The sequence below is a fragment of the Balaenoptera ricei genome, chromosome 1 (genome assembly GCF_028023285.1).
Source record: "Balaenoptera ricei isolate mBalRic1 chromosome 1, mBalRic1.hap2, whole genome shotgun sequence".
In the NCBI taxonomy this organism is placed as follows: domain Eukaryota; kingdom Metazoa; phylum Chordata; class Mammalia; order Artiodactyla; family Balaenopteridae; genus Balaenoptera; species Balaenoptera ricei.
This window is the reverse complement of record NC_082639.1, coordinates 161975779-162001955: the sequence shown is the minus strand read 5'-3', so window position 1 is coordinate 162001955 and position 26177 is coordinate 161975779. Positions and strand designations below refer to the sequence as shown.

The window sequence follows — 26177 nt, the reverse complement described above, 5'->3', positions numbered from 1 at the left end:
CTATTTTGTCTGATATGAGTATTGTTACTCCAGCTTTTTTTTTTTAATTTCATTTGCATGGAATATCTTTTTCCATACCCTCACTTTCAGTCTGTATGTGTCCCTAGATCTGAAGTGGGTCACTTTTACACAGCACATATACAGGTCTTGTTTTTGTATCCATTCAGCCAATCTATGCCTTTTTGTGTAGCATTTAATCCATTTACATTTAAGGTAATTATCGATATGTATGTTCTTATTGGCATTTTGTTAATTGTTTTTGATTTCTTTTGGTAGGTCTCTTTTCTTCCCTTCCTATTTTGTTCTCTTCTCTTGTGATTTGATGAGTATCTTTAGTGTTGTGTTTTATTATGGTTTTTCTTTTCTGTGTGTGTATCTATTGTAGATTTTTGTGTGAGGTTCCCATGTGGTTTTTATTTAGCTATATATATATATATTCATATATATATATATACACATATATATGTGTGTATATATAAATGATTTTTTCAAGTTGCTGGTCTCTTCAAATGCATTTCCAACATCCTGGATTTGTGCTCTCCTCATGATTGCTGGTTTTAATATCATATTTGCTTGTGGATGATTTCCAACCTTTACTGTATGTTTGCCTTTACTGGTGAACTTTCCCATTCGTAATTTTGTTTGTTTCTTTCTTTCTAGTTGTTGCCTCTTCTTTTCTGCCTAGAGAAATTCCTTTAGCATTTGTTGTAAAGCTGGTTTGGTGGTGCTGAATTCTCTTAGCTTTTGCTTGTCAGTAAAGCTTTTCATTTCTCCTCAAGTCTGAACAAGAGCCTTGCTGGGTAGAGCATTCTTAGTTATAGTTTTTTTCCTTTCATCATTTAAATATATCATGTCACTCCCTTCTGGCCTGCAGAGTTTCTGCTGAAAAATGAGCTGATAGCCTTATTGGGATTCCCTTGCATGTTATTTGTTGCTTTTCCCTTGTTGCTTTTAGTATTTTCTCTTTGCCTTTATTTTTGTTAGTTTGGTTAATATGTGTCTCTGCATATTCCTCCTTGGTTTTATCCTGTATGGGACTCTCTGTGCTTCCTGGGCTTGAGTGAGTGTTTCCTTTTCCATGTTAAGGAAGTTTTCTCCTATTATCTCTTCAAATATTTTCCCTGGTCCTTTCCCCTCTCTCTTCTCCTTCTGAGACCCCTATAATGCAAATGTTGGTACATTTAATGTTGTCCCAGACCTCTCTGTGACTCTCTTCATTCATTTTCATTCTTTGTCTTTATTCTGTTCCATGGCAGTGATTTCCACCAGTCTGTCTTCCAGCTCACTTGTCTGTTCTTATGCCTCATTTATTCTGCTAATTATTCCTTCTAGTATATTTTTCATTTCAGTTACTTTATTGTTCATCTCTGTTTTTTGTTCTTTGAATTATCTACCTCTTTGTTAAACATTTCTTTTATCTTCTTGGTCTGTGCCTTCATTCTTTTTCTGAGATCTTGGATCATCTTTATGATCATTACTCCAAATTATTTTTCAGGTAGATTGCCTATCTCCACTTCACCTAGTTGTTCTTTTGGGGTTTTATCTTATTCCTTCATCTGGAACATATTTCTCTGCCATCTCATTTTTTCTAACTTTCTGTTTGTGGCCTCTATTCTGCAGGCTGCAGGATCGTACTTCCTCTTGCTCCTGATGTCTGCCCCCTGTTGGTTAGGTTCGTCCAGGGACTTGTGCAGGCTTCCTGGTAGGAGAGACTGGTGTCTGCCCACTGGTGGGGGGAGCTGGGTGTTGTCCCTCTGGTGGGCAGTGCCATGTCAACAGGTGTGTTAAGTGGCGACTGTGAGCTCAGGATGACTTTTGGCAGCCTGTCTGCTGATGAGTGGGGCTGTGTTCTCACCTTGTTGGTTGTTTGGCTTGAGGCGTCCCAGTACTGGAGTCTGCAGGCTGTTGGGTGGGGTCGGGTTTCAGTGCCAAAATGGCAGCCTCCTGGAGAGCTCACACTGATACATATTCCCTGGCCCTCCACTACCAGTGTCCTTGCCCTCACCATGTGCCACAGCCCACCCCTGCCTCCCCAAGAGACCCTCTAAGACTCGCAGGTAGATCTGGCCCAGGCTCCTGTGGAGTCACTGCTTTCTCCTGGATGCCAGTGCACATGAAACCTTGTGTGCACCCTTCAAGAGTGGCATGTCTGTTTCCCCCAGTCCTGTGGAGCTCCTGCACTCAAGTTCCCTAGCCTTCAAAGCCCAATTCTCTGGTGGTTCCTCCTCCCGATGCCAGACCCTCAGACTGGGGAGCCTGACGTCTGGCTCAGAAGTCTCACTACTGTGGGAGAATTTCTGAGATATAATTGTTTTCCAGTTTGTGGGTTGCCCACCTGGTGGGTATGAGATTTGATTACACTGTGAAAATGCCCCTTTCTCATTGTGGCTTCCTCTTTGTCTTTGGATGTAGAATATCTTCTTTGATAGGTTACAGTCTTTTTTGTCAGTGGTTGTTCTAGAGATAGTTGTGATTTTGGTATTTTGTGAGAGAGCTCCAGTCCTTCTACTTCAACATCTTGTCTCCTCCCTTCTGAATGTCTTGATATTAACATGAGAGTCACTAATATTCCAGAAATCACTGAAGAAATTTGACTGCTCGATGGCAATACTGCTGTCAACGTCCTCTTTCTGTCTGTCATTTATCCTGTAAATCTTCTGCCCAGATGGACTTTGCCTGGTAATGGAGAAGACAGAGTCCTCAAGGAAAACGGAATTAAAAGGTTATAGGATTATAGTTAAGTCAGATGTTGTACTCTCCTCTATCCTAGTGACAAAATGACTGATTGATGATTGATCCTTGTGGAATGCAGCAAAGAAGATGCTAAGGAACCTTCAGTTTACATTAATAAATTATTTTAGTTGACAGTAGACTACGGAAATAATTGAATGTGCAAATAGCGATTCCCTCTTCATGCAATTCTTTTTTTAAAAATCGTGTTATTTGTATATCCATATTTTAACATTCATTTGATATTTTATTTAAAAGGCTTTATTTTTTCCCCTTATATTTTGAGGAAGCTAAAATTGTGACAACTATTTAATGAAATAAAGGAAATGGTTACCAAGTTTCTAAACATATCTATTTTCTTATAACACCTTTTTATATTACCACTGTGTTTGAATTTCAGTAATCATGTTACAGATTATTTATTTTGTCCAAAAAAAATACAAAAAGAGAAAATTACAACTTGGGGAAAAATGACAAAGACCAACATGTCTTGGTTTATAATGCTCTATTTTTATTTTTAGTGTCTCAATGTAAATAAGCAGGTGAGAAATGATTGATTTTTTTCCCTTACAGCGGTTTACCTCTGCAAAAGAACAATGCAAAACAAAGCAAGGCTGGAGCTAGCAGACTATGAAGCTGTAAGTACCAAGGACTTCCTGACAAAGAAAAGTATAAAATGAGCAAGAATAAGGCCTACGGTCATTTCTGGGCACTCTTAACTTTCTACATTCATGGATCTTAGGGATCAGACTTCCAGGGAAGGGCAGCATAATGATTTAACATATCCCTTACTTGCTTACTTCCTCTCATCATTCACACTGAGGATGGTGAAATTCTAAATACACAAACTCAGAGAAGAAGGAGGAAGCATATCTTATTTGCAAAAATTGACTTAAATGTAAAAACTTATATATATGTGTGTATATACTATATATAATGAAGATATCCAAACTTAGAGAATTATAGAACATTTACACTGGGAAAATGGTTTTTGCAAAACCTTTATGTTGGTCACCATCAGCAGATTAAATTAATCTCATGTAATTTGTTCATATGGTTGCTATGTTCTGATTTACTAAACTTGAAGCACTGTCTACAAGTGGGTAGTAGGGGGCTGAGAGTTTACATTTTTCTCAGGAACTGGATAGACTGATTGAATCAGTAGTAGAGAGTATTGCTTTCCTGTTCCTCAGTAAAATGAGCACAGGAAAATCCAATGGATTAGTCTTGAGCACTTTTTTATATAAGGTAAGTTTAGTATTTTTGATTTTTAGTTATATTCTCCAATATTAATATTCGTAATAGGTTCTCCTGTGTCCTCTTTGACTGTTAATATGAGTATTAGCTGCATTCAGTGAGCATGACTTATCATTCCAAGTACACTTACTCCTTTAGAAATTCTGATTTGTTTTTTTGGTAAGTACATATGGTAGATAAACTAGAAGGGAGTAGTAAAGCTGAGCACCAGAATGTCTTCACCGTGGTATATTTTTCAGGAGAGCTTGGCCAGGCTGCAGAGGGCATTTGCTCGGAAGTGGGAGTTCATTTTTATGCAAGCAGAAGCACAAGCAAAGTGAGTCCTTGTGAGTCTTTTGGAAGATTTGTCCAAGTTGTGGCCTTTTGTCCAGAGAGGCACTACAATTAACACTACTTATTATTAATTGTTATGATATTAACAGAGTGGACAAGAAGAGAGACAAGATTGAAAGAAAGATCCTTGATAGTCAGGAGAGAGCATTCTGGGACGTACACAGACCCGTGGTAAGCAAGCGCACCAACGTTGTCTGAATTCATAATCTCAGCCTTTGGAAAGTAAAGAAAGAATGCGGAATGCAGTAACTCTATCACTTGTCCCAAAGTCTTGGTGAATTATTTAAGAAAAGATTGCCACTTTTGTGTGAGACGACTAGAGTTCAATAGTATATTTTTTTTAACTATGCATTTTTCTAACGTGACATTACTTGCTTGCTCATTCTTTGCTTTTGAGGTGCTTGATACTTTCATACACTTGAAAGAAAGAAGACTGCAACAAAGCAGTTTTGCATGGCTTATGATCTACATTTTTCTGGATTGATAGTAAAAGTATTAGTCAAAATGTTGTTCCTCCACTAAGTTTTCTTTTTTAAAATTTACTAATAACCTGCTTTGAATGTCAACTTTCATGGAAACATTTTAGGTGACTCAGTTTCAGATCAGCTCATACTTCTAATGATGTAACTGGTCATTGAATCTACATACAATAACTTAGCTGGTTTTCTTATATAGTAATGTTAAACCATGTGAGTCAGAGTAACAAATAACAAATGTCCTTGATTAATACCAGAAAACTTTGTGTAAGGAATTAAACAATGGTTATGAGCATTCATAAGAAAGCATGTCTACTCTCATATAGCATATTTTGATGCTAGGTCTTTGTTTTCTATATATTTCTTTAAACACAGACCTAGAGAATAATATTTACATACTATTATTAAATAACAGGATCACAGCATGAGACAAATCAAGATTCTTTGAGAATATCTTAAAATTTTCCTCTCAACTACCTTTAGAAACAGACCAAAATAGGTCTATTTTCCAAAGGTTTGTATATGTATCTGTATCTATACCTATATACATATAGTTACAGATATATATTGATATATATATAAATTTTAGATAGTAATGCAGTTGTTAAATTTCATATGGAATTATTTTCTTCTGAATTCAAAAAAAAAAAAAATAGAATTGAGATTTAACTGTCTTTCCTACTCAAAATTCAGCTTGAGTTTTATTGCTCATGGTGTAAAGAATTGTGAGGCCACATGCATAAGTATTGCAAGGATATGAAACAGGATTTTTCCTTGCTTGTTTGTTTTAAGCCATCTCTAGAAACTGGTTAATACATTATGTTCACATGTTTCTCCACTTTATGCCCCTGGACATCTGGTGGCCCATCTCTAGCCTAGTTTAACTTTGATGGCCTATATCCTCCTGGCAACCCAAGAGAACTCACTCCATGCTGGCTCCCCTACACTGCCCACATCTATTCTACAGCAAAAACTCATGTTCTCCCAGCATGTCGATTGATCTCACCTCAACACACTCTCCTGCTCCATCCTCCAAGAATTACTCAGCCAGTCCCTTGCCTTCTTTGTGCCCTGTTGGAAACAGAACCTGTTCACAGTTGTTTTTTGCTCTTACCAGTGTAAGTCAGGCTCCAGTCCTCTGTGTCTCCACAGAGCAAGGAGCACATATGAGTGCTCTCCAAGGGGTCCCCTGCTGTACCCCGCATTAGGCTTTCAATTAGAAAGTCATCCCAAGGAGCACCTGGAGGCAGAAACCACCCTGAAGCCATTAGTTCCATGTCCCTTATTCAATTTGTGGATGCTTATGGGGGCTTTATATCACTTAAAATGAACATGTTATGCAACACTTGGTTATTGTTTATTTTCTAGAGGGAAAAAAATAGAGCTTTTGGTTATCTGTATGCCTCTGAGAATGGAATGCACCTAATCCAACCCTATCTTCATCTATTTATGTTTTACATTACAACTCTGTATCCCATTTAAAAAGAAAAAAAATTTTTTGCAGTGATCCCAGGTGCATGTGAAGTGATGACACTTGTCTGGAGGCCATGTCAGACACACAGGTCCTGTCTCGTATCTGGTTTTTAGAGTTCTGGGTCCTTAGTGAGAGTTAATTCAGAGATGGGGCTGGCAGGGACATTAGCAGCAAGACGCTCCTATAAGAGCTTATAATGGCTATTTCTGCAGCAAAATGCGTAAGCTATATCTCTAATCATTGGCTGTAGTGTTAACTAAACAATGATAAGAAGAGCTTTCTAAGATAACCATACCTCCAAAAAGTGTCCTTATTTTTATTTTGGTTTTGAAAAAGTCTTATTACAAAAATACGAACACACTACTACAAGCTTTTAAAGCATAGAAATTAATATTCTCATTAGAATAAAAATCTCTACTCAGATTTCATAGATTCATAACACAATTTATATTTTCCTGGACTGCTTTAGCTTTATTACTATATAAAGTATCTTTGTTTTCAAAAAACAGAAATGAAGTTATCCTATCAGTACTATTTGTTGAATTTTTTTCATTTTATTTCTTCTTGCATAATCCTACTGTTAAACCTTTCCAAAAAATGTAGCAGTGAGCAATTAATCCTTATAAAGCTTTTACTAATTCAAGTAAAGGTGGTGTGCTACATTGCATTTTGTTTGGTTTGCTTTGATTTGATCTGGCTTGATGCTGCCATTTATTTAATGAAAATAGGTTGGAAACCATTAGCCAGAAGTGTAGTAGGGAAGGGGAAATCTCAAAAAGAAGCTCAGAATCTTTAAAGTATACTTAAATTTAATGTAAAATATTATGTTACATGAACTTAGAGATGTAGAAAATATATGCAATGTGATTTAGTGTTTTTTTTAAATGATGTCACTTAACACAGTATACTCATTTTATTGCATTTAATACCTTTATGAAATAAATTTAGCTTCTTTAAGCATGTCCATGTTTACTCCAGAAAAAAAATTAAGGTCATAACACTGAAAAGGACTCTTCAGTTATCAAGGACTCCAGACAGAATTGCCACACACTAACTACTCAAGATGACAGTAGGGGAAATACACCAAATTGTAGCAAATGTCAAAGATAATTTGGGATTTGGGTTGACTTGTGTATTTAGTGTTTTGATACTTTTATGAAGCCTCTTCAAGGGCTAATGGATTCTTAGTCTATATTAATTGAATTTGAGCAACTAGTTAAACTGAAGTAAAAATTCTGTTTGTCACAGTGCTGAAGGGTTCCATTGATACTAACTTCCTAGTACTTGTTTTAATATTATCAGATCATGGTCTTTTGAAGAGCAGAGAGTTTGTCTGAAATTTTATATACATTTCCTGTAAATCTTTTTTTTTTACTTTGAATAAATTAGTTTGGAGCAGTCTGGTGAAGTGTGTGTGTGTGTGTGTGTGTTGTGTGTGTGTATGCACACACACAAAAATACATTAAAATTTGGAGTTTAAAAGTGTCTGAAGAAGAGGTTATAGATTTGCATAAGAAGTTTAAGGAGTTCCATAAGATTCAAAGTTTTTATAACCTATTGAGTTATATCAGAGTGATTCTGAGGCCCAATAATAGAAAGGAGCAATGAGATTCTTAAAATACAATCATCATGGAGCAAAAAAAAGAAGTCCAGTGGACTGGCCTTTCAAAATAGAATGGTGCTGATGCTCTGGGTCCAAGGGGTGAAGAGCAACCAAACTTGTTCCACACAGCCCTACTGTGGAGCCAGTTTATATCCTTTGCACAGACTTTGTTTTTGTTTTGTTTGTCTGTTACATTTTTTTAGCTTTATTGAGGTGTAATTGACAAACTAAATTGTAAGATATTTAAATTGTACAATATGGTGATTTTTTATACTTATTCATTGTGAAAGGATTCCCACCATCGAGTTAACACCGACTGAGAGTTGATCTAAAGAGATGTAGTGTAGGGAATTTAGGCCAATTTAATTCTGGGCACATTCAGATGTGTGCACTGCAAGGTGGAGTTGGCAATATAGAATGAATCACCTTTCCTCTCACCTTGGAAATCCACAGTGACCTGGTGGGAGCACTGAGACAGTACTTCAAGACAGTACTGTGGGGGTACATTATTTATACCACAAACTATAAAGCACAAGACCACAATTATAAATATTCTTGCAGATACACTATGACAGGCACCACCTTGACACATTTTTGTTGGGGGTTGGAGGGGACCTGGTATTTGGTCAAGGTACAGGTCATTTAAAAATTTTTATTGAAGTATAACATACATACTAGAAATGCAAACCCAAATCACAATGAAATAGCACCTCACACCGATTAGAATGGCTGTTCTAAAAAGAGGAGAAATAACAAGTGTTGGTGAGGATGTGAAGCAAAAGTAATTCTTGTGCACTGGGAGTTCTTGGTGGGAATGTAAATTGGCACAACCACTATGGAAACAGTATGGAGGTTTCTCAAAAAATTAAAAATAGGGCTTCCCTGGTGGCACAGTGGTTGAGAATCTGCCTGCCAATGCAGGGGACACGGGTTCGAGCCCTGGTCTGGGAAGATCCCACATGCCGTGGAACAACTGGGCCCATGAGCCACAACTACTGAGCCTGCGTGTCTGGAGCCTGTGCTCCGCAACGAGAGGCCGCAATAGTGAGAGGCCCGCGACCGCGATGAAGAGTGGCCCCCACTTGCCACAACTAGAGAAAGCCCTCGCACAGAAATGAAGACTCAACACAGCCATAAATAAATAAATTAATTAATTAAAAAAAATTTTTTTATTAAAAATAGAATTCCACTTCTGGGTATTTATCCAAAGTAAATAAAAACACGAACTTCAAAAGATATATTCACCCTCATGTTCAAAGCAGCATTATTTACAATAGCCAAGACATAGATGTGACCTAAGTGTCCATTGATGGATGAGTGAATTTAAAAAATGTGGGACACAGGTATACCTCAGCGATATTGTAGGTTCAGTTCCTGACCACCGCAATAAACAAGTCCTACAAAATTTTGGTTTACCAGTGTATATAAAAGTTGTGTTTACATGATACTGTAGTCTATTAAGTGTTCAGTAGCATTACATCTAAAAAACAATGCCTTAATTTTAAAATACTTTGTTGCTAAAAAGTGCTAACCATCATCAGAACCTTCAGCAAGTCATAGTAATAACATCAAAGATCACAGATCACCATAACAAATATAATAATAATGAAAAAGTTTGAAATATTGTGAGAATTACCAAACTGTGACTCAGAGACACAGAGGGAGCAAATGCTACTGGAAAAATGGTGCTGACAGACTTACTTGGGTTGCCACAAATCCCTTCAATTTGTAAAATGATGCAATATCTGCAAAGCACAATAAAGAGAAGTGCGATAAAATGAGGTGTGCCTGTATGTATGTACGTATGTATGTGTTTGTGTATATATTTGTACATACATATACACATATATAATGGAATATTATTCAGCTATAAAAAGAATGAAATCTTGCCATTTGTGACAACGTAGGTGGAACTTGAGGACATTATGCTAAGTGAAATAAGTTAGACAGAGGATGACACATACCATATGAGGTCACTTATATGTAGAATCTGAAAAACTAACTCATAGATACAGAAACAAACAAACTCATACAAACTGATTTGTACAGATTTGCCAGAGCCAGGGGGTTGGGAGGGTGGGAGAAATGGTGTGAAGGGGGTGAAAAGGTACAGACTTCCAGTAAGTCCTGGGGATGTAATGTACAGCATGTTGACTATGGTTAATAATACCGAAGTGTATGTTGGAAAGTTGCTAAGACAGTCGATTTAAAAAATATGCATCACAAGGAAAAAATGTATAACTGTGTGGTGATGGATGTTATCTAGATTTATTGTGGTGATCATTTTACAATATATACAAATATTGAATCATTATATTGTACACCTGAAATGAATATAATGTTATATGTCAATTATATCTCAATAATAATTTTTTTTAATTTTTAAATTTTATTTTGGGTCTTTGTTGCTGTGCACGGGCTTTTTCTCTCTAGTTGTGGCGAGCGGGGGCTACTCTTCATTGTGGTGCATGGGCTTCTCATTGCAGTGGCTTCTCTTGTTGCGGAGCACAGGCTCTAGGCACGCAGGCTTCAGTAGTTGCAGCACATGGGCTTCAGTAGTTGTGGCACACGGGCTTAGTTACTCAGCGGCATATGGGATCTTCACGGACCAGGGATCAAACCCGTGTCCCCTTCATTGGCAGGTGGATTCTTAACCACTGCACCACCAGGGAAGTCCTGCTCAACAGTAATTTTTTAAAGTATAACATGCATACAGAAAACTACACAAAGCATAAGTGCACAATGAATTTTCATGAAATGAACACAACCAAGTGACCAGGATCCCAGAGCCCTACTAGTGACCATTCCAGTCACTATTCCCTAGGTCAATGGTAACTTCTCATACCATAGATAAATTTGCCTACTTTTAATCTTTATGTAAATGGAATTATTAATATCACTCTTTTTATATTCAACATCTTCTTTTGAGATTCTTTCATATTATTGCATGTAGTTGTAGTTTGTTTATTCTCATTACTGTATTGGTATTCTATTATGTGAGAGTAGAGGATTTCATTATATACTGATGTTAAATTAACTTCCACAGTGTTACTACTCCATTATTTTATCCATAATTTTGATATTCAATTTATTATTTTCACTAACTTGTTATGTTCATGATTCAACTTAAGTTACTCCAGACTTTTGTTTATCACACAAAACCATCAACTCAATCTCTTTAATTTAGGTTCAAAAGCAATGCAGACCTAAAAATAAAATAGAAAAACAAGGTGAATGATAGTGTATCATATGGTATTATATATAATAAAAGAGTTATCTTTTGTTATATATAGAACTCATACATCAATGAGAAAATGTCAAAGAAGTAAAAAATGTAATGGAAAACATTTATATTTTTACCTATTAAGTTTGCAAAGAATTTTTAAAAGGTAATATCATAACCATATATTTGCATACAATCTTACCATCTTAGGTCCAAAGGCCCATTTTAATTCTTTGTTTGTTGGGAGAGGCATATGTAAGTAGTTAGGTAGGTAGCTGGATAGATAGGTAGATAGATAGATGATAGATAGGTAGATAGATAGATGATAGGTAGATAGATAGATAGATAGATATAGATAGATGATAGACAGAAAGATAGAGGGACAGGCAGACATGTGTAGAAAAAAGACTGAAAAGATATATACACAAATATCAACAATAGTTATTTATGAATGTTGAAATTCTGTTGATTTTCTTCCTTTTGCTAATCTGTTTTAAAATTAAAATTTAATGAATGTTTAGATATACAGCAAGAAAAATCAATAATAGTTTTAAAAAGTGAATCAGGACTTCCACTCCAGCATATAAAGAACTTGGAAGTTGTCACTCCTATTCTCACAATAAGAAAAAATGCTGAATAAACTGAAAATCAACAATTTTTTTTAGATTCATCTCAGAATGAGGTCACTGGGCAAAATACTGTTAGTCCCCAAAACTGGAGAGACAGACAGGCAAATACAACTTACCAGAACAGAAGCCCAAAAGCAGAAACCTCTGAGGAACCAATGCTGGGGTAAGAAATCCTAAACTGTAATCGACAAATTGCTGGAAGTTCAGAGTGGACAGACTTGAGCTCAGTCTTAAGGGGACACCACACATTTTTGTGAGTTTTACCTCCAGGAGCTCTACCAGATTCTCACAATGAAGTTTGAAGAAAAATCCCTTTGTACATGTCTCAGGGGAAGGGGAAGAGAAGCTATTTTGAAACACACTCAGGATATTCTCTTCTTCATAACAAGACCTACCTGTAAGAGAAACTGATCAGGGTTGTACCAGAGCCTAGCCAACATGAGGGAAGGGAAATACCCAACTTCAACCCTGGTCTTACCAAAATGAGGGGAAAAAATTCTGAGAGGAATTTGTAAAGGTCACAGCCCTGGGGCACAGGCTCACTAAAAGATTGAGACCTAATCACAGGACTATAGGATGCTTCCCCTCCCCCTACACCTTACCACAACATTACCAGAGCCTAAATAACAACAGGGAATTACAAAGGAAAGAACTGCACATCTCAGGCCTTATTTAAGAAGCCTCAGGGAAACCCGAAGACAACTGGGGAGACAAAAACAAGGAAACCAGAAGAAAGTTTAGCCTCTGATACAACAAAAGAAAACAATAAATACAGCCTACCCCTATGCAGATATACATAAAACCACACAAAAAAACACCTATTTATCTGTTTCTTTTACCCAGTATGTTATGTCTGACTTTCAATAAAAAATTGCACATACAGTAAAAGAAAAAAAAAAAAAAACAGCTCAGAGACACATTAAGCATCAGAATCAGACTCAAATATGGCAGAAATGTTGAAATTATCAAACCAAGGACTTGAAACAAGTAAGTATGATGAATGTGCTAATGGAGGAAGTGAACAGCATAAAAGAATAAAGAATAGATGTACAATATAAGCAGAAGCACAGAAACTCTAAGAAAGAATCAAAAGGAAATGTTAGAATAAAAAAATACTGTAACATAAATGAAGAATGCCTTTGATGCGCTCATCAATAGACTGGACATGGCCAAGCAGATGATCAGTGAGCTTGAAGAAATGTCAATAGAAATGTCCAAAACTCAAGTGCAAAGAGGAAAAAAAGAGTGAAAAAGACAGAATATCCAAGAGCTGTGAAATAATTACTAAAGGTGTAACATACATGTAATAGGAATACCAGAAAGAGAAAGGAAGAGAAGAAATATCTGAAGCAGTGATGACCAATAGTTTCCAAAAATTAATACCAAACTGAGAACCGGAAGCTCAGAGAATACCAACCAGAGTAAATATCAAAAAATCTAAACCTAAGCATATCACATTCAAACTGCAGAAAATGAAGACAAAGTGAAAATCTTGAAAGAAGCCAGAGGAGCAAGATTAACAATTGCATCAGACTTCTCTTTAGAAATCATGCAAGCAAGAGAGAAGAGTGAAATATTTTGTGTTGAAAGGAAAAAAAAACACCTTAGAATTCTATATCCAGCAAAATTATCCTCTGTAAGTGCAGGAGAAATGAAGACTTTCTCAGACAAACAAAAAATGAGGGAATTTGTCATCAGGAGACTTATCTTGCAAGAAATGCAGAAAGAATGTCTTCAGAAAGAAAGAAATGACATAGGTCAGAAACTCAGATCTATTTTTTATTCTTAATTAAAAATAGTTCAAATAATAATAGCAACAGTGTATTCTGTGATTATAGATTAAGGGTAAGTGGAATGAATGACAGCAGTGTTATAAGATACAGAAGGGAGAAGGAATTGGGAATAATCTATTATAAGGTACTTGAATGGAGTAGTACTGTGTGATTTGAAAGAGTAGTTGGATTAGATGTAAATGTATATTGCAAACCCAAGGGCAACCACTAAGAAAAGTTTAAAATGAAATACAATTGATATGTTAAGAGAGGAGGAAAAAAATGGAATTGTAAAAATTCTCAATCGAAAACATAGAGGGCAGAAAAATAAAGAAAAGAAAAAGAAACTGAGTAATGGTGACAAATATCAATAGAAAACAATAAAAAATATGGTAGATATTAATCCAGCTATAAAAACTATCACTTTAAACAGCAGTGGCCTAAATATACCAATTAAAAGGCAGAGATTGTCAGAGTGAATAAAAAAAAAACCTAATTATATATTAAGAAACTCACCTTAAATATAAAGACAGAGGTACAGACTAAAAGTAAAGTAAAGCAATGGAGAAAGTAAAGGGATGCTAACACTAGTCAAAAGATAGGTGGAGTAGCTATATTAATTTCAGATGAAGCCAGCTCCAGAGCAAGGAAAATTATCAGAGATGTGGAGCATTACATAATGTGGAGCATTATGTAATGATAAAGAAATCAATTATTCATGAAGACATAATGTGTCAAATTATGACTTAATGTATGTGCACAACAGAGCATCAAAATATGAAACAAAAACTGATAAGAACTGCAAGGAGACATAGATGAATACACCATTATAGTTGTAGTCTTCAACACACCTCTGTCAGCAGTTGACCAATCTAGCAGGCAGAAAATCAGTAAGGACATAATTGAACTGAAGAGCACCATCAATCAACTGGATTTAATTGATATCATAAAGTACTTCATCCAATAACAGTGGAATACACCTTCTCCTCAAATTCCCATGGAACATACTAAGAGAGACCACATTCTGGGCCACAAAACACACCTTACTAAATTTAAAAGGTTTTTAATAGAAATTATATGAAGTATTCCCAGACCACAGTGGAATTAAACTAGATATCAATAACAGAAACATAGATGGAAAACCACAAAATACTTAGAGTTAAGCAACACACTTCTAAATAACGTATGGGTCAAAAAGATGTTTCAGGAATAATTTTAAGATATTTCAAACTAAATAAAAATACATGTTATCCAAATTTGTGGATGCAGTGAAAGCTGTGCTTGGAAATGTATACATATATGCATTGATGCATATGTTACAAAAATCTAAAATCAATAATCTAAACTTTTACGTTAGAAAACTAGATAAACAAGGGCAAATTAAATCCAATTAAGCAGAAGAAAAGAAATAAGAATTAGAGCAGAAATTAATGAAATTGAAAACAGAAAACTGATAGAGAAATACAATCTGATAGAGAGCTGGTTGTTGGAAAAAATCAGTAAAGTTGATGAGCCTCTAGTCAGAGAGCAGACACAAATTACTAATATCAGAAATAAAAGAGGGACCATTACTACTGATCCCATGGACATTAAAATAAGAAAGGAATATTGTAAACAACTCTATGCCCACAAATATGAAAACATACAAGAAATGGACAAACTTTTTGAAAGGCACAATCTACCAAAACTCACCAAGAAAACAGTTAATATAAATATGCCTACATGTATAAATGAATAGGCCTGTATCTATTATTAAAGATAACAGTCTATTCAACTAAAGAAATTGAATCTATAAGAAATAACCTTCCAAAATAGAAAGCAACAGCCCAGATTAGTTCACTGATGAATTCTAGCAAACATTTACAGGAGAAATTATACCAATTCTTTACAATTTTTCCTGAAAATAGCAGAGGGGCTACTTCCTAACTCAAGCTACGAATCCAGCATTACCTTAATACTCAAACCTAACAAAGTCATTGCAAGAAAGGCAAACAATTTCTCTCATGAACATAGGTGCAAAAATTTTCAATGAAGTATGAGTATATCACATCCAACAATGTATAAAAAGAAGTATATGCCACAACCAAGTGAGATTTATTCCAGGTATACAAGGCTAGTTCAACATTCCATAGGCAACAGACTAAAAATCATATGCTCATATCAATTTGACAAAATCCAACACCCATTCAAAGATAAAAATTTTCAGCAAACTAGGAATAGAGGGGAACTTCCTCAACTTGATAAAGCATATCTACCAAAACCCTACAGCTAACATCATACTTAATGGTGAAATACTAGATGATTTCCCTCTGAGTTGAGGAACAAGGCAAGATGTTCCCTCTCACCACTCCTATTCAACATCTTACTGAAGGTCCTAGCTAATATAATGACAAGAAAAGGAAACTGAACATACATAGATTGGGAAGGAAGAAATAAAACTGTCTTTGTTCACAGATGACATGATGGTCTATGTAGAAAATCCCAAGGAATCAACAACCACAGCAACAAAACTCCTAGAATTAATAAGTAATAATAATAAAGTTGCAGGATATAAGATTAATGCACAAAAGTCAACTGATTTCTTATATATTAGCAATGAACAATTGGAATTTGAATTTAAAAACACAATACCATTTCATTAGCGTTTAACAAAATGTTAAATGCTGTTAGATATAGATATAAGTCTAACAAAATATGCACAAGATTTATATGGGGAAAAATACTGAAAGAATTTCAATATTTGTTGTAAGAAATTTAAAAAATCAAAATAAATGGAGGGATATTCCATGAATGGAGATAGGAAGACTTAATATTGTCAAGATGTTAGTTCTTCAATATTAGATCTATAGATTTAACACAATCCAAATCAAAATCCCAGCAAATTATTTTGTGGATATTGACAAACTAATTCTAAAGTTTATGGAAAGGACAAATGACACAGAATAACACAATACTGAAAGAGAACAACAAAGTCAGAGGACTATACTATCTGACTTCAAGACTTACTATAAAAGCTACTGTAATCAAAACAGTATAGTACTGTTAAGAAAATAGGCAAATACATCAGTTGAATAGAATAGAGAGCCCAGAAATAGACCCACACAAATATAGTCAACTTATATTTGACAAAGGAGCAAAACAACTCAATGGAGGAAGGATAGTCTTCCCAACAAATAGTGCTGGAACAACTGAAGATCCACATTCAAAAAAAGAGGAAGAAAATGAACCTAGACACAGACCTTACACCTTTTTAAAAAATTACCTCAAAATGAATCATTCACCTAAATGTAAAATGTTAAACTAAAAATTCTTAGAAAATAACATAGGAGAAAATCTAGATGACCTTTGGTTTGGTGATATGTTTTTAGATTCAACACCAAAGGCATGAAATAAAAAAGTGATGTCAGTTTATTAAAATTAAAACTTTTGGCTCTGTGAAAGACACTGTTAAGAAAATGAGAAGACAAACCACAGACTGGGAGCATAATATCAAAACAAATAACTGAAAATGGACTAGTATCCAGAGTACACAAAGAATTCTTAAAGCTCAACAGTGAGAAACAACCAATTAAGAATGGACAAAAGATCTGAATAGACACCTCACCAAAGAAGATATACAGATGACAAATAAGTATATGAAAAGATGTTCAACATCATATATCATTAGGACATTTCAAAGTAAAACAATGAAGATACCACAACCTGCCTATTAGAATGGTCAAAATCCAAAACACAAACAACACCAAATGCTGGTGAGAATGTGGAGCAAAAGGAACTCTCATTCATTGCTGGTGGGAATGCAAGATGGTATAGCCACTTTGGAAGACAGTTTAGCAGTTTCCTACAAAACTAAACATACTCTTACCATGTGATACAGCATTCATACTCCATGGTATTTACCCAAATGAGTTGAAAACTATTGTCTATACACAACCTGCACATTAATGCTTATAGAAGCTTCATTCATAATTGTCAAGACTTAGAAGCAACCAAGATGTTCTTCAATAGGAAACTGTGCTACATTTATACAGTTAAATATTTTTCAGCAATAAAAAGAAATGAGCTATCAAGCCACAAAAAGACATGGAGGAACCTTAAATTCATAGTGCAAAGCTAAAGAAGCCCATCTGAAAAGGCTATACAATTCCAACTCTGTGACATCCTAGAAAAGGGAAAATTATAGAGACGGAAAAATATCAGTGGTTTTTAGATTTTGAGAGAGAGGCAAAGTAGAGCATAGGACATTTTAGGGGCAGTGAAACTATTCTATAGGATAGTGTAAAGGTAGATACATATCATTATACATATGTCAAAGCTCATAGAATTTACAACACAAAAAGTGAACCCTAATGTTAACTATGTACTTTAGTTAATAATAATGTATCAATACTGGCTCATCAATTATAACAAATGTGCTACACTGATGTAAGATGTTACTAATAGGGGAAACTAGAGGTGGGGCAATTCTCTGTACTTTCTGTCCAATTTTTCTGTAAACCTAAAACTGCTCAAAGAAGTCTATTTTTTTAAAAAGCTTAGATTTTTAAAAAAGTGAAACAGAGAGCATATCACAGGAGGAGTAATGAGCCCAACAAAATCTCTGACCACAAGGACACACCAGTGTCATATGGTATCAGCAGATAAAAATAAATTTTATTTGCATAATATCAACCAGGTCCATCCTTGCAGAAAATTTGCGGGTCCTTTCATTGTGTGTCTTTGTACACTCTATAGTCATGACCTTGAAATAGAATATAATGAAGCCTACTTATTGGTCTTCTGTTTTATTCAGTGTGCTTGTTTTTATTTTCCTTTTGTGGTAGATACATTATTGACACAGAGTGGTAAAAAGCAGAGTCCCCAAAAATGGCTTGCAGACATTTTTTTTTTTAATCTCTTTGAAGGATCAAGCTAATGCTGCATATGAGACATATTTTTTTCCCAATACTATTGTGTTGGGAAATTCTGCCAATGGTTTCTCCTGGATGGGAATAAATACATTCAAAATACTACTTCAGAGACTGAGAAAAATTCAAAATTCTGTTTCTCAAGGATTAGATGTACTACTGTAATAGGTACACCTCACATGTTATTTTGAGGCATGACCATACATTAAGTGTGCACCTTAAACAAACAAGTGCACCATAAGATTTCATTGCCCCTGTGGAATACATTTTTCTAAATATACTAGTAATAGGAGAGTTGTTTAGCAAAAAAAAAAATGTAATAAAAGCATTAAATTTCTTTGATTTTCATTGAAAAAATATATGCATTTCTTTATTGACTCATTAATTTAGTATATCTTTCAATCAACATTTATAGAAGTGTGCTGCACTAAAAGCTAAAAACACAAAGATGAATAAAACACTGTCACTGTGATTGAGGAACTCTAGCCTGAGGAAGAATGAATGGAGACTTAGATGGACAATTATCATGTAGATACTATGATGAGATTTATAATAGAGCTATGAATACAGTGACCTGGAAAGTACAGGAATGACTGGAGTAATTAGTTATGATTATCCCTAGAAAAAAAGACTTAAGGGAACAGGAATCTTTTTCTTATATATGAAAGGCTGTCAAATATAGGGGGCGGGGGTGACCTAAATATGCTGAATGAAAACGGTATGGTATATGCCAGTGATTATAAAGTAGCTTTATTTTAGGCTCCCATTTTCTGCTTTAAATTCACTCTGTGATGCTAGTTCTTCCCACGGACCTGGTCACAAACCTCTATGGGCCCATGATGTCTTTGGTCACTCTCTTGTGAAACATTCTATAATTACAGTAAATCCCCAAACATAGTATTGATTAAATATGCAGTTGCAAGGCATAATCAAACTGCATACCTAAGAGTGAGGCTTCTTTTTTCCAAGGTTCCACACATGGAAAAGTGGGCAGTTGTTGGTTTCTTCTGTCTTTTCCTATCTAGCATATTTACTCCTTGTTCCCATCTCACTAACCATGGTTTCTGATATGTCCAGAGATAGAATGGAAGGGGCTGGAGAAGTGGGGACCAGCAGTCTTCTTGCCTGCTGTGATAATTGAGCTTTGGTGCTCCCTGGGTTGGGCAGAAGTGCGAAGCCACCATTCTCTTTTGGGTGCTTTTGTAGGCCCTCGGCTGACCACATCCCTATCTCTGGGAATTTCTCCCTTGCGGCTGTCTTTGATTAGGGAGAATGGATCTCTAGTTTGGCTAGTTACATAATTTTTCCTCATCCCCTAGGGATCCAGTAATATCTATTGCTTTTCTTTGCTGTCGCTTCACCCCTCCAGGAAGCCCTCTTGGAAAGGAACCTGAGAAGACCCATGCCAGCTAACTCTCATCTGGATTACAACTGGCCCTCTAGAAGCCTATATTCGTTGTCCCAGCGAGCCCTAGGAGTAATTCACTTCCCAAACTTCGCTCTCTATTTTGCTGCTACAGGCTCATTCATCAGCCGCTTGCGTTCCTTGTCTTGATATGGTGCCATCACCAATCAACTGTGTCCCTCACAGTGAAGGAGACACATCATTAAAAGCCCTTCTCTCCTGGCTTGGACAGAGAGGAAGCAAAACTTACAGAAGACTTCTCTCCTATAGTCCCCTCCTCATCTCTGACTCCTGATTCTTCCCACTCAACCCCAGAGTCAGCAAGGGGTTTAAGAATCATCTATTGCACTACTTAATACCTCCAGTCCAATGTTGATAGAACTGGTGAGAACAGACAAGCTTGCCTTATTCTTATTCTCAGGCGTAAAGGGTTTATTTACTGTTCTACCATCAACTATGATGCTGGCAGAAGGATTTTCACACATCAGTGAGAGGGTTAAGGATTGTCTGCTTCTTGGCCTTCTATTTGAATTTTCTATCACTTGCATAAAATGTGACTTAGCTGAAACTTCCACTTTCAAAATCCTACTACATTTGGAAGTTACTGAGAGCATATCTATCTATTTAGATCAAGTTAAAATTTTGCTTTCATTAATTCTGCAAATTAAAAGAGTAAACTATAGCTATATTCTATAAATACAAAAAAAGTATATCATGTGTATTATCCAGGCAGGAAAAAAAAGGTTAGCTACATGCAATCAAAATTTAGTCTATGCCACAAGACAATGAAACAGCATGTATATAATTTAAGGGAGTAGAGACTGTACTTAGGCAACTTGTCTTCCATGTACAGTGGAAATATAGAAACTCTCAGGTATAAATTAAACTATTACTCTATTACCCAAATCACTTTATTAAGGAAAAAAATAATCTTACTTGAGAACTTCCTCCAACCGACCAAAGATAAATCCAATAAATAATTAAAATATGTGAAAGTCATAATCCAAAAGACTGGTGGTAAACAATGGAAATCACTTACATTTTTATTAAGTATGCAATAAATAAAACCTCATGCTAGTGGTAGAACAGATAGCTCTGAAATGAACAGAGGTATATTTATATTCTTGGTATATAATAAAAGCTCTTGGTAGAAAACATCACACATTAGTGAGGATGAGATAGATTAGTCAACAAATGCTCTCAAAAGAAGTTATTCTGAGGAAAAAACAATTTCTTGCCCTATTCTCCACATTAAAACACATTGAAAACTGATTTAAAAGCAATTCTTTTTTAGAAAGGAAAAAGAAGAAGCAAAGAAAGAAAAGTAAGAAATCTATAGAAAAAAAGAAAAAGTCCTATTCAAAAATAGAGGTTTAGGGACTTCCTTGGTGGCACAGTGGTTGAGAATCTGCCTGCCAGTGCAGGAGATGCCGGTTCAATCCCTGGTCCAGGAAGATCCCACATACCACTGTGTACCTAAGCCCGTGTGCCACAGCTACTGAGCCTGTGCTCTAGAGCCCACGTGCTGCAACTACTAAGCCCTTGCACTGCAACTACTGAAGCCCACATGCCTAGAGCCCATGCTCCACCACAAGAGAAGCCACTGCAATGAGAAGCCCGCACACCACAATGAAGAGTAGCCCCCGCTCACCGCAACTAGAGAGAAAGCCTGTGCACAACAATGAAGACCCAACGCAGCCAAAACAAACAAACAAACAAAAGAAAAAGCAAAAATAGAGGTTTACATTTAGCTAATGTTAGGATAGGGGAAACTTTTCATGCCTAAAGACAGCAGAAGAAATCAGGAAGATAAGTGTCAAATAAATTTAACTTAAAAATTAGTTTTTATGTTTAAAAATATAATTAAAAGGAAAATAGACAATCTTTGAAAACTATCAGTACTAGCAATGTATAAAATAACTATACAATTCAGGCTTAACCTGACAATTTACAATAGAAAATATATAACTGGCTATTAAAAAAAAATTTTTTTAAGTTTAACCTTTCTAGTCATAAAAATGCAAATTAAAACAAAGAGGTGCCACTTGTCTTCAATCCATTTCATTTAAAATTTTTAAAATAAATCATATGTAATCCTGGCAAAAGTAGTAGGGAGATAAGTGCTCCTAAAGCTGTGGTAGATGGGTGCATTGGTATTACCTTCTGAAAATAATTCAACAATATGAATACAAAGTTAAAATATTTTGCACAAGTAAGTTATCTTATCTGAAGTCATGCAGAGAAAGTGGAGTGGTTAAACATACAAGGATAGATAAAAATCTAAACTATAAATATTATACTTATGTTATAATAAATATTTAACAAGAAGGGATGGTTAAATAAGATGTGCCCAGGTGAGATATATAACTGCTCACAATGAGAGTTTCAAAGAGTTTTAAAGATGTGGAGAAAGCCTATGCTGAAATATGAAATGAAATTCTCTGTATATAAAATTATATGTAATATGATCCCAACTGTGTTAAAAAATAGACACCTAGAGAAACAAGTAGAGAAAGAATATTCCAAATATTGACTGTAGTTATTCTGGGATATTTGATATCATAGGTAATTTTAATTTCTACAGGGAGTGTGTCACATTTATACTCTGAAAAATTACAAAAGATAAAATATTCTTAGACCCTGTTAACCGACTCCTATCATCCAGGTGAAAGGAAGGCGTGTTTCTGCCATGCTCTGAAATGACCAAAACACACCTGGAGTATGGTATCCCGTCCCAGACACTGCATTCTCAAGGGTAATGTGTAGAAATGCTGGCTATCTTTTGAGCAGGGTGAGCAGAAAAATGAGGGTAGGGGGTAAGGCATGGTGATAAGATGTATGAGAATAAGTGAGAGGATCTGAGAACTTGAGCTTAGGATAGAGAAGCTAGATGCTATTACTCATCTATTTTCAAGTGTTTGAGCAGCTGTTATCAGAAAAAGGTGTGGCATTTGTCTTACTGTGATTTGGATAAAGGAGGCAGATTTTGTCGGAATGAAGAATGTTCCCATCCGTTTAACTGTCCCATGATGACGTCACAGAACAGAGAGGTCTCTGTCTTTTGAATAGTCCAGGGTTGTGGCATAAGGGTCACCCCTCCTGGGTCACTGCTTGGGCCTCCATGCCTAAGATTCAGTGCTCCTCATTAGGAGAAGGTGCAATGGGAGAGTTATTGATGAAAGGACTTCAGACTGAAATTGGAAAGCATCACATTCCAACAAACTTAATGAAAAGAGACAGAACATAGTGTTCTTTCATCAATTCAGACTTTAAATTTGGCATATATCAGATTATATATGATAGTAAGCTCACTAAGAATAAAGGAGCAAGAGAGAGGAAAAGAGCTTGAGGTTTAAATTCTTGTTGTTGTATTATCAATAGTGATTGATAATTGATTGCACATTTCGCCCATGACCAAAGTCTGTTATTTTGCATGGGAAATTATTATCTGATATTCTTTTAGCCAATGATTTGGAATTTAGTAAGACCAGGGTATGGTTTTCACCCATGTGAAAGCAATCATCTAAACTGTCTCTATTCTGTTTAACCTCAAAGATGGAGATGTGATGTTTCTCTGAAGTAACTCCAGAAAGAAGGTTAGATGCATTCCCACAGAGAATATGATTGAATTTTTTAATATGCTCCATAATGAGCATGGATTGTCACATATTTTCCATTTCTAAAATAGATAAAGTGCTTTGAAATTTGATGTACATTAAGAGACTGCTCCCTTTTCCTATCAGTTTAAAAATGGAATTGATTTTTGCAAACATACTGTTTTTCTGGCTGTGAGGAGTGGTGGTAAATTTTCAAATAATTCCCATCATTGGCTTCATTAACTTAGATATTGGGGATGTTGATAGTTTTAGTATTAATGTGGACCAAGAAGTTACATCTTGTGTTTGAGAGAGTGTTTTCATCATAAAAATAATACAGTTTTTGTTATAATTATTTCATGTTTGGCTATCTTGAGGAAAACAATCCTCTAAAAATGTCTCTATTCCACCATGGTAATTTCTGATGAGACTATTTTTTACTTGCTACATTAAGAGAAGTGATGGCAAATTGGATACGGATACATTCTCCAAGGCAGACAATATTTTCTCCAGAGGAAATATATTTAGTATCATTTTTCTGAGAAATCCTGGTTTAGAAACCTCGTAAAACATACAAGTTGTTATATTATTTATTCATATGATGTCTTACATTTTATCTCTTCTTTTTAAAATACCTAAAAACATGCTAGAAAAAAATTATGTGATTGTGAGGTTACTCTCAGCAACCTTCATTAATGTTCAATATTTAACCACACTTACAAGGGTAACTACTTATAATCTAGGTAACCTAAAATTGGTCTTTTCCTTCATCAAATCTCAAGTTCCTGAAAAGTGCCACTGAAAGCAACAAAAGCCCCCAGAGATCCCTAAGACCGAATGATTTTTTTGTGTTCCTTAGAGACAGGGGAAGGTGATGTTTACATTGATGATACTCTTTTTTGTCTTGGTTGGCTCTTTTTTTTTTTTTTAATTTTATTTATTTATTTATGGCTGTGTTGGGTCTTTGTTTCTGTGTGAGGGCTTTCTCTAGTTGCGGCAAGTGGGGGCCACTCTTCATCGTGGTGCGCGGGCCTCTCACTGTTGCGGCCTCTTTTGTTGCGGAGCACAGGCTCCGGACGCGCAGGCTCAGTAGTTGTGGCTCACGGGCCTAGTTGCTCCACGGCATGTGGGATCTTCCCAGACCAGGGCTCGAACCCGTGTCTCCTGCATTGGCAGTCAGATTCTCAACCACTGCGCCACCAGGGAAGCCCTCTTGGTTGGTTCTTTAGCTTCCTCGGATTGTGAGGAAGGAGAGTGAGGTCCTGCATACTTAGGCACCGCCCCCGTCACCCCCTCCCCCCCACACACACACAGGCAGCACGAATACCTCAGTCTTCCCAATGTTGGGAAAGAAGATGGCTGTAGGTAATAACAGCACCCAGAGAGCATTCACTGGGTGTAAGGCACTGTTCTCAGTACTTTATATAAATTTGTTCACCCAGCCTTCACAACAACCACAGGGAGCATTATTTTCTCTTTGCCAGTGAGGACTCTCAGGCACAAAACACTTAAGTTGCACAAAGTCCCGCAAGTGGTAAGTGGGGAGCCAGTACTGAACAGGTGATCTTGCTCCAGGGCTCATGCTCTTCATCACGACACCTTACAACGGGCCCCTCTACAAAGCTAGTGTTGGCATGTAATATGATTGCTTATAAATTTTCTTTTTAATCCTTATATTACTCTTGTAGGGGACGAAGAATAATTTTCTCACTACTCTCTGAGTTCCTAGCTGAACCCTCTGATAAAAGACAGATTAACAAGAAGAAAAAAACAAACAGAAATCTATTAACATGTGTGCCTCATATAGACATGGAAGATACCCAGGAAAAATGCGTAGCTCCCATGAGTTACACAGAGGTGGCTTAGAATTCAGGATTAAATACCATCTTAATAGGGAAAGGGGAGAAGGATGTAGGCCTGTGAGAGAAGAATCAATGGTTTTTAGGAAAGATGACCGGTCCCTTAGAAGAACAGATGGAGGAGGTATGACAGAGTTTGTCTGGGTGTGGTGTTGACTTCTAGTCTCTTCTCTGATAAGAATCAATCTTCCTCAGTTGAATCCCAGGGAGGGGATTAATGGCAATTGAGTTTCTTTTGGAGGATCTGTCTTTAGACAAATAAGGGGAGTTGAGAGAAAGCTACTTTAAATGCTATAGCTCAAAATAATCAATATGCCAAAGCAACATATTTGGGGGTGGCCTGTTCTACTATCCTTCACTCCTTTAGGTTGGCATTAATTTTTAGCCCCATTTCATAGATAAGGCAACTGAAGTTCAGATACTGAGTTTTCTTTTGTTTTCCCCTAGGACATGTTCTCCTTTAGGAGGAGCCAGGAATGAACCTTGGTCTTCTGAATTACATTCCAGTGCTTCTTCCTCTAACTCGGCTGCCTCTCAAAGCCAGGCCCTGAGGCTAACATGACAGTTCCTGAAGGAAAGCAATTAGGATGAGTTAGAACTTATAATAAACCAAGGAAAAGGAAAGGTATAACTTTTTCAATGAAACAATCTTAATTAAAGGCAAAGTAGATTAAATCTTTTAAAGAGACATGCCTGTCTAGAAATCTCACACCACCGAGTACAATTATACTGGCAAAATCTAGAGTGAAGAAGAGAGAAAACAAGGAGTATTATCTTTGGATACTAGAGAGTCCCAGCACAGCAAGGAAATGGATGATGAGATAACACAGATTTTAAAAATGGGACAAAGGCATCATCCAGGTTGGAGATCTCACCTTCTACACCAGGATGTTTTGATTTTAGTATGTTTTAA

General features: G+C 36.1%; 1 protein-coding gene across 9 annotated transcripts in view; it reads left to right on the top strand.

Annotated features, from left to right (window-relative positions):
- RGS7 (regulator of G protein signaling 7) overlaps positions 1-26177 on the top strand; it is a 584592-nt gene that overhangs the window by 485892 nt on the left and 72523 nt on the right. For all 9 annotated transcript variants that reach the window (XM_059940741.1, XM_059940740.1, XM_059940743.1 and 6 more), the window contains 3 exons: positions 3304-3368; positions 4227-4303; positions 4410-4491. In XM_059940741.1, coding sequence (XP_059796724.1) covers positions 3304-3368; positions 4227-4303; positions 4410-4491 — 224 coding nt within the window. The remainder of the gene's footprint in view (positions 1-3303; positions 3369-4226; positions 4304-4409; positions 4492-26177) is intronic.